The sequence below is a fragment of the Mesoplodon bidens genome (assembly GCF_964165515.1).
Source record: "Mesoplodon bidens genome assembly, chromosome: 6".
NCBI classification, from domain to species: Eukaryota; Metazoa; Chordata; class Mammalia; order Artiodactyla; family Ziphiidae; genus Mesoplodon; species Mesoplodon bidens.
The window spans coordinates 106,040,971-106,050,746 of NC_138162.1; the positions used below are offsets into that span (position 1 = coordinate 106,040,971).

General features: G+C 46.9%; 1 protein-coding gene across 1 annotated transcript; it reads right to left on the reverse strand.

The window, feature by feature from the left end:
* Window positions 1-288: 288 nt before the first annotated feature.
* Window positions 289-4,243, reverse strand: NEFL (neurofilament light chain). Its single transcript, XM_081237277.1, has 4 exons — window positions 3,182-4,243; window positions 2,037-2,161; window positions 1,280-1,644; window positions 289-661 (listed from the first exon to the last, which is right to left on the reverse strand). Exons 1-4 carry the CDS (start codon window positions 4,226-4,228, stop codon window positions 519-521), a joined length of 1,680 nt encoding a protein of 559 aa, XP_081093403.1. The 5' UTR covers window positions 4,229-4,243; the 3' UTR covers window positions 289-518.
* Window positions 4,244-9,776: the final 5,533 nt, after the last annotated feature.

Sequence of the window (9,776 nt, forward strand, 5' to 3'; positions counted from 1 at the left end):
GAGGTCAATAGCCCCCTTCTATGTGTCTTATATTGGTGCCTTCTTTAAGATATTCGAATTAAGTCAACAACCACAGCAAGGAATGTCATTCAGTGTAACTTTATTTACTATTTATAGCACATAATTCAAGGTCTTTAATTTCTAACCACCAAAGGTTCGAAGGACTATTTTTTTTCCATGAAGTTTAACATTAACATTAGTGAATTCATTTATTCAGGGTTTGTTTTTCTTTTATTGTAAACATCTGAATTATTCACATTGCCATAGATCCTGAACTCATAAGCGTGGACCATGCACAGGCTGGCAGCAAGCCAGGAAGCCACTCTGCAAGCAAACAGATACTCTGCGGAAGGAGAAAAGTCATAGCACAACATTTAATGCCCAACCTAAGTCATCTCAGAATTATACATATATTGACTTCTTAATTCATATAGTATCTGCAACTCAACTGGTTGGTTGGTGATGGGATTGACCTGATTTCAGGAGAATTATTCCTGGAATAGTTAAGGAAAGGGGGTTCAATCTTTCTTCTTAGTGGCTTGCTCTTCCCCAGCACCTTCATCTTTTTTCTCCTCCTCCTCAGCTTCTTTGGTTTCTTCTGCTTCTTTGCCTTCACCTCCTTCTTCTTCCTCCTTCGCCTTCTCAGATTCTTCCTTGGCAGCTTTAACATAAAAAGCAAATGTACACACTCCAAATGCAGCATGAGTCCAATCAAAACATTTCTGCTAAGGTTTTGTGGAGAAACACAAATGTCAAAATACTTCCCCCAAACCTCTCAGCTCCTTTCTCCCAAAATACATGCAACTGACAATGCTTGCCGGGAATAATTTGCCACTGAACGCATATTTAAATAGAATGAGATTATGTCTAGGTACTGGATGCTCTGTTCTTCTCCAGGACCTTGGTTTTCTTTTATTGTGTGTTTGGTGTTCATTTTTGTTCTTTAGGACACCAAATGACTGAGTTAAATGAATGGATTTTAAAATGTTTCATTAGGAATAAAAAGACAGCAGGAGGAGGATTTTTTTTTTTTAAGTTCCTTTCAAAAAGTACCCAGCTAATTAGAGATGTGTGTCTCTGGGAGGACAGCCAATCTGAGAAATGAGGTGCTTATTACTAAAAGTCTGTTGAAGCAATAGATCAATGTATTATTTAAGATTCTAAACTCCCCGGCATAAGCAAGGCTTCATTTATCTTATCAATCTCCTAACAAATATTCATGCCCCGGCTGAACCTGGAGTTGCAGGGTGGGTTTGGTTTGGTTTGGTTTTAATCCTACCTTCTTCCTCTTGGGCTCCCTCCTCTCCCTCAGCCTCAGCCTCAGCCTCAGCCTCAGCCTCAGCCTCAGCTTCAACCTCGGCCTCCTCCTTCTTCTCCTCCTCCTCAGCTTCTCCTTCAGAGGGGGGCTGGTCCTTGGCTTCCTCAGCTTTCGCAGGCTCGATGGTCTCCTCCACCTCGATCTGCTCCTCCTGGACGTGGCTGGTGTAGTAAGATGGGAAGGTGCGGGCGGACATCAAGTAGGAGCTGGTCTGTAAACCACCATAGGCAGATCGGCCAAAGACCTGGGAGGTCTGGGAGTAGCCGCTGGTAATGCTGCCCACGCTGGTGAAACTGAGCCGGGTCTCCTCACCTTCCAAGAGTTTCCTGGGGGAGGCAGGGAGAGGGTGGGGTTCACAATCATGAACACAGGAAGTGTGCTGAGCCCACCACCCAACACCTTCCCCAGTGCCACCCTGAAAGCCAAAGGCAGGGTTGGAAATGATCAGAACTTAATAACTGAGGATGTTGTGACTGAGACCAGGAAAAAAACAAAAACCAAAAAAACACCTAAAATAACCCTGTCTCTTAGACTTTAAATGTAATGGGAAGCTAAGAACAGGTCTCATTATTACAGGATAAATTCTTCTTGGAAAAGGCCAAAAGGTGAACACAATTATTTCAGAGGACTATTTTTGAAGATTTCTGATTCAACAGAAAGGAAGTCTGATTTCCTTCCTAAGGTTGAAGTGCTGCTACCTTTGCCCCTCCATTTTTACCTGTAAGCTGCAATCTCAATGTCCAAAGCCATCTTCACATTGAGAAGGTCTTGGTATTCCTTGAGGTATCTTGCCATTTCACCCTTTGTGGTTCTCAATTCATTTTCCAATTTGTTGATTGTGTCCTGTTGGAAGATAAAAAAAAAATACAAGCGTAAATCCTTACTGCTATTACTTTACTATAGCTGCAAGGGCATAGGTTTAATTAAAATCAAAGTGCACACCTTAGATAAAACCTCCCCTGAAACAACTGCCTTTTCTCTTTTTAAACCTTTCTTTGCTTGCCTAAAAAAATCCAGCTTCATAAAGCATGAGATGAAAGCAAAAAAATATTTTTAAAAAAAACTAATAGAAGAAAATTTTTTTGTTTTTGTTAATTACTACAGTCAAATGATTATCATAAAATGCCTGCAAGGAACTAAACAGATTTGTTTTTTGAAAACTTTGTTTCTCATGCACTGACTAACTTTATCCAGGTTACATACAAGAAATCTACTTCTTTATAGGAGAAGGAAGTAGATAAATTTAAATTTTTTTATTTTCTCGAAAATATTTTCTATGTATCTATATTATTTTCTCTTCTCTCCAGAAGATGGAGAAAAAGAACGTTTTACTATGACCATCATTACCTACTACAATTTTGACTGTATTCCTGTCTACCTGCTACGGGAAGGTAGAGCGGCTGGTAAAATTAGTCTGAAATCATGCTGGTCACAGAACTAATGGGAGTTCGTCGATGTGTTTATTAGTCAGATGGTCCAATCTGTGCAGCAAAGCAACTTGTGGTGAATTCAGGATAGCAGAGGCAGGCCAGAGGCAACGCCCTGCTCTCATCCCTTCTCCCACCCCACCCAACCCCCTGCAGGGCTGGGCAGCTTTAATGCGCAACAGAGATTCAACTGCACCCTGCACATCTTCGCAGACTGCAGTGGCGCCCGCACCCCGCCCTCCAACTGCCCCACCCGCTCCCACACAGCCTCCAAGGAGCCAAGTTCTACCCCCTAACAGCTGCATGCAGATGCCTCATTTCTGATCTCCACTTTCTAGGCGCGCCCTCCACTCTCCCCCCACCCCGCCCCCCGCCCATCCTAACTCGATTCTGCAGCCCCCTCCCCGCCTCCACAGTATTTTGCCCGGTGCCATACCTGCATAGCACTAATGTCGGCGTTCTGTTTGTCCTCCAGCTCCTGCAGCTGCTTCTCCAGCGCTTCGTTCATGCCCCGGCATGCTTCGATCTCCAGGGTCTTGGCCTTTAGCAGGCGGCGGCTCTCGGACACCTCGTCCTTGGCGGCGCGCACCGCATCGGTGTTCTTGGCGGCGCTCTCGGTCAGCACGGTGAAGCGGCTCTTGAACCACTCTTCCGCATTCTGCATGTTCTTGGCGGCCAGCTTCTCATACTGGGCGCGGATGTCCTTGAGCGCGGCGGAGAGGTCGGGCTTGGAGGACACATCCATCTCCACGGAGATCTGCGCGTACTGGATCTGCGCCTGCAGCTCGGCGATCTCCTCTTCGTGCACTTTCTTCAGAAAAGCGATTTCGTCCATCAGGCTGTCGATGCGCTTTTCGAGCTCGGCGCGGGCGAGAGCCGCTTCGTCGGCCCCTTTGCGCGCTTCCATCAGCCGGCCCTCTGCGTCCTCACGGCTCAGCACCTCCTCTTCGTAGCGCGCCTGCAGGTTGCGCAGAGTCTCCTCCAGCCCTTCGCGCTCGCCCTGCAGCGCCTGCTTCTCGTTGGTGGCGTCTTCCGCCGCCAGGCGCAGGTCGCGGATCTCCTGCTCGTACAGCACCCGGAAGCGGGACGGCTCGGAGTGCTTCTGGCGCAGCACCAGCAGCTCGGCTTCCAGGACCTTGTTCTGCTGCTCCAGCTCGTGCACGCGCTCGATGAAGCTAGCGAAGCGGTCGTTGAGGTCCTGCAGCTGCGCCTTCTCCTGGGTGCGGATCGACTTGAGGTCGTTGCTGATGGCGGCTACCTGGCTCAGGTCGAGGTTCTCGAGACTGGGCAACAAGGAGCCGGAGCTGGAGGAGTAGCTGCGGCGCACGGACAGCGAGGAGGAGACGGGCGCCGAGTAGCTGGAGTAAGCGGAGCGCGCGGTGCTGTAGCCGCTGCGCACGCTGGAGATGTGCACCCGGGGCGTCTCCACATAGCGCCGTTTGTAGGAAGTCGAGTAGTACGGCTCAAAGCTGAAGGAACTCATGGTGGCGGTCGGTGCCGCTCTGGCCGGCGGCGGAGATGGGGGCCTAGAGAGAAGAAGAACGGGGGAGAGAGGGAGAGGGAAGGATGGATGGCTGTGTGCAGCTCGGCTCTCTCCTGCCACCCCTATTTATACTCGGAGAGGATTCTGACGCAGCCTTAGATCGATCACTGCGCGCCGGGCCAGAGGGGGCAGAGCGCTGCTGCAGCCGAGGGGAGGATTCTGCGCAAAAGGAAGGCGGGGGCGAGCCACAGGCCGCGAGGATGCTGCGGCTTCGTCCTCTGTCTGCACTTTTCTCTGAAGGCTTTGTTTTCTGTGAGACCCCGTACCCCCTCACTCATTTCCTTTCCCTACCCCCACCCCATCCTACTTATTCCTTGATCCCTGTATCACTCGGATTCGATCGTGACCCCAATAACAAGTTCTCATTCCCTACTGACACCTTAGTTTTCCATATGCCGGAACCTCGGAGACACCCTACCCCTCCCCGTCGCTCCTTCCCCACCAGGGGTCATCATCCCCCTCGTGTTTACGGTGACATTGCGGTGCCTCCAGGGCATTGGAGATACAAAAGATTGTCCCAGGTTTCATGTATGCGGCATATATGGAGGAAAGTTTTATATTTCTTTGTAGCTGTTTCTGGCACTTTCTTTAATTTGTGTTCCTTTCTCCTGGTTATTTTTCTTTTTCTTTAGTGCGCTCCTTCTACACACACACACACACGCACACACACACACCTGGAACTGGGGCACTGCAGGTGTTGATTTTAGCATTTCTAAACCCTTAGAGCAGTTCATATCAGCCTTGTAGTGTTACTAGATTTTCTCATTTCTTTCCGAGGAACGAAGCCTCGCGTACTTTGGGCGTGTTGAAGCGTGAAGGTGGAGGAGTTTGAACTAGCTGGGGAGAAAACCGATTTGCAAAAAGACAGCAGCCAGCACTGCAGCGGGGAACTTCAGACTGTCCCACGTTGCCTGTATCTTCTTCATCAAGCTAAATTCCTGCTCGACACCGACAACTCCATCACATTAGAAGCCCCTTTGCCTCTTTTTACACCCATGTAGCGCCCAACCTGATGATTTCAACAAGCCACGCAGGTGGCTGATTTTCAGAGGGAAGCTGCTGTTGCCTCCCGGAGCGCGGAGCGCGGAGCGCGGAGCGCGTCTCCAGGGAGCAGAACTCGGACCTGAGACGTCTCGTTCTGGGGCGGGCAGAAAATAGCCGTGTGGTTCTTCCCCCCGAGTCACTCTGATAAACACATAACAGGCCCAGTCCGAAATCCATGGATTTCTTTTAGGGAACACCCAGGGAGCTGAAACAGTGTACACGCCGTAATGCACATTGATACAGCCCTGCGGTTTACAGAGCGTTTTCACGCACGTTGTGTTAGGGAGTCCTCCGGTTGCAGGGAGGGATTGCAGAGATATACGCCTAAGATTTTTCTAAGCAAGCATTTTAATTTTTATTTTCTTTGGGTAAGAGTAGCATTTGAGGTGCAGCATACTGATATTTTTTTAAAAGAGGCAAACGAAGGGGAGACATGAGAGTTTTTAAACACAGAAGCCGGCATCGCTTTCCCTGTGATGCTGAGCGGGCGAAGGACTTGGAGCGGATACCACAGAAGCTCCCGGAGCAACTGCAAAAACCCCTCCCCGCGACAGGAGGGTGGGAGTGGGATAAGGCTTAACCCCTGAGGTCCTTTGTACCTAAAAAAACCTTTCCTTCTTCGTGGTTGAGGAAAAGACTGCAGCAGAGAACTTGCATGGGGTTTCTAGAGAATCTTTAAGGTCTCAAATAATGAGACTTTAGAAACATTAACATCGGTAGTTTAAGTCTATCAGGAGGTCCATCCACACTCAATCATTCTCGGATTTCAAGCTGAGGCTGTCCTGCATTTTGCTTGGCCCTGGCAGCATGCATTCTGATGACTTTTTACAGTCCATACATCTTCGGTCTTCGCGTTGATCAGGGATTTAGCAGAGGGAAAGGCTTCTCGGGGTGGTGGGAAGAACCTAAGTAAGCCATATTTTTGTCTGTTCCCAATTCCCCATATGTGGATGACAAGTGGCAGAATGGATTTTTTTTTAACCCGCCCCATTAAAACCACATTGATTCACACTCGCTCTGTGTGAGTCCACCTACACCACACTCTTAGGTATTCACGAGTTCATTTCTTTTGTGCCAGCTCCCTTCCCTCAGTTTCAGGTCACCCTCAGAGATCTTAAGTTCGTCAGTGTTTTTGCCAAGGCTCCTGGCTGAAGATTGACTGCAGAGGAAGCTGCTCAGAAAAGAGGGAGGTGGCTGATGGATGCTGCAGGGGCCGTGAGATGCTGCAGAAAGAAGAAACCTGTGGGCCTCTGCTGCTGTCCTTTGGGCAGCTGAAAAGAAAGGCACCCTGGAGTGTGCAGGGTAGGAATGGGAGGGCAGGGACCCTTGCCTTTGTTGAACCTGGTGGACAGGGGGTAGGGAAAGGGGCAGATCTACTGTATTTATGAATATACACCTGTGGTCTTTTTCAATAGCTCCACTACAGCCTTGCTTTAGAGGAGCTTCCGGACCCAGCCCGGGTCTGAGTGTTGGTGACCCTACCTTCAGCCTTCCTCTGCTAGGTACCTGCTTCTTTTTAAAATATTCTGCCCAGTCATCCTCCTTTTTAACTCTTTTCTCTGAATGCCCATGTGGCATTGGCCCTATGTGTCAAAGCAAAGGTAAAATGATCAACTTTAGAAAATCTGCTTAAAAAAAGAATCTTGACTTTCCTTCCCTTACAACAAATGTTTCTGCATTAGTGTTTTTCACAGGGGTGTCGTTATTTCTTTAGAAGGCTTTGGGGTCTTGTTACACACTTGTGCATTTGTTCCACTTTAAACACATTCTCCAACAACGTGAAAATGGTTGAGGGCTGCCAACAAAACACACTCCTAGGAAATAAAAATTATGTTAAAAATACATAGGCAAGTGTGTTGATGAAACTCATTCATAGAATTTCTACTACTCTGGTTATCTGTAATAGCTCTGTAATTCCCCTAAATGACTGTTCGAAGTAAAATGTATTAACCTTACCACAGAGCTCATAAAATATAACTCTTAGAACCACCGAAAAAATCTTCCTCCTCTAGTGCCAAGAGAGTCAGAAGCTTCAGATGGATAGGACCTGGTGACTTTCATTTCATTATTCTAAAACACTTTGGCACACAGGAATTCTGTATTGGCATTTGTTTTGAAAAGCTGAGCTCTAGGCTGAAATACTTATGAGGCAGATCTCGTGAGAACATCAGTCCTTGGGTCAAGAGAGCAAAGTTCTCCCGCCACCAGTGAGCTGTGGGAATAGCCCTCATCCAGAACAGCAGATGGGTCGCTATACTCTTCCCCATCGGGTAGATACATCACTGTCAGCAAAGTCGGCATCAGTTTGTCTGTGCAAGGAGGGATGAAGGAAATAAATACATGCAGGATGCCTGCCCTATGACAGGCATTTGGTATCTATTATTTAATAACCTCCAGGTCCCCATGAAATGGGTTATTGTTTATTCTGAGCAAATAGCTGAGTCCCAGAGAGGTTAAGTAATGTGCCAACTCACACAGCTACTCCACACCTAAGCTCAGTTTGCTTCCAGCCTGAGTAGGGCTCTACTCATTACACATGCTGCAGCCACTGGCATTTGCTGCTTCCATATGTTTCCGTGGAATTTGATAATTGTATGCTGCAGTCTCTGTGCGTGTGGTAAACCACTCATGTTGGGGAGAGACAAATGTGAACTGATTTATACCATGAAGAAATTGTTAATGAGCGTGTTTTATTTGGACAGCTAATGGTGGCAATAAACTGTAAAATTATTGTAGGTTTCTTAAGAGTTCCAATGTAAAATAAAATGAAAGCTACCAGTAGAACGTGACACATAACTGGTCATGTGACTTTTTAGACACGCCTCTAAACATCAGTTTACAAAACACCCTTTCTGGAATGAATGACCTAAATGCAACCTTAGCTGATTTAAACTCTTTAGAATAACTATATTATGACATCCACCTTTTTATTAATTAAAATACCATCATATTCCACTCCTGTAAATAGGTTCTCTTCAGCAAAATGACCTTAAAAATTGCTCTAAAGAATAAAAGAACAAATGCTGGCACCCAACATCTCATCACTGAAGTTTATCATGCTTTCTCCAAATCTTTACCTTTTTAGAAAGAAATATGAGTAAAATCAACAGAAAATGTATAGTGTGTGGAAACCACAAATATATTTCCTCTCTGCTTTTTATAACCAGTTTATTTCTTTATATATTATGCTCACCATAGGAGTCATAATACATGAATCTCCCCATCTCTTGGGAAATATATTTGAAAGAAAACTTTCCCCTTGTAATACAAAATATGACTAATTTTACAGCATCACATTTTGAAGTAATGCATCGTAAAGTGTGCTATGCAGCTATATAAAATGTAGAAGGCAACGGGAATGAGAATGTCATTTGAATAAATTAAAAATGAAAAGCACATTTACATTTAGAACACATGCAATATTAGAAATGACAGGAAGTTGCTGCTGTCCAAGCAGAAATGGTGGTGATGGGTTTAAAGTCCTAAATGCTTGCTGCACGGAACTGGCCAAGGTAATGTATGATCTCCCCAGAGGCCTGTTCCACAGTGCCTTGCCCTTAATCACAGTCACCAGCCGCAGATGTTAGAGGGTATGGTGGAGACCTTAAAGGGCTTCATCTGCGGTCATTTCAGGCAGGTCACAGCCCTATCGGTCCGAACCAATAGTACGAACCCTGTTTGTTGAGCTGTGCTTTCCTGACTGCGAGGAAATACATGCTGCTTCTGCAATTTGAGTACCAACTAGCCACAAAAACATGCCATGTGGCACCTGGATTTCTTTGCTGACCTTTACAGTGGTTTAATAAATCAGTCGGAGGAATGTGAGGTTTACTGTTTGCAAAGACAGTGTATAAGCATTTCCATCGGCAAGAGACAAAGGCCCGAGGTTGGCTCTTTCGCAGCCAGGCTAGAGCCCAGCCAGAGCAGCGGTTCACTTCACTGCTGCAGGAATGCAGCAAATGCTGCTGCAGAGCTGCTCGTGGGCGGATCCCCCGGTTCCTCCAGTACAGCAGACCTGCTGCTGGCACCAGGATATATAACGTTTGGTGTCTGGTAAGTTGAACATATAAGAGACTGTCTGGATTAGAAAAGCAAAACTGGATGGTGTCTAAATGACTTATTGATTGATTAAATAACTCTTTGTGTTCATCCATCGAGTCACCGAATGCCGTTGGAACACTTGTAATTTGCACAAGTCTGTCTAAGTGCCAGGGGAGGTGGGGGAGTGTAGGGACTTATAGCAGAGTCCTGTCTCCAAGGGCTTGAAAAATACCTGAGCACAATAAAAAGACCAGCTACTGATACACACAACATGGACGAATCTCAAAACCAGCATACTGGGGGCTTCCCTGGTGGCGCAGTGGTTGAGAGTCCGCCTGCCGATGCAGGGGACACGGGTTCGTGCCCTGGTCTGGGAAGATCCCACATGCCGTGGAGCGGCTGG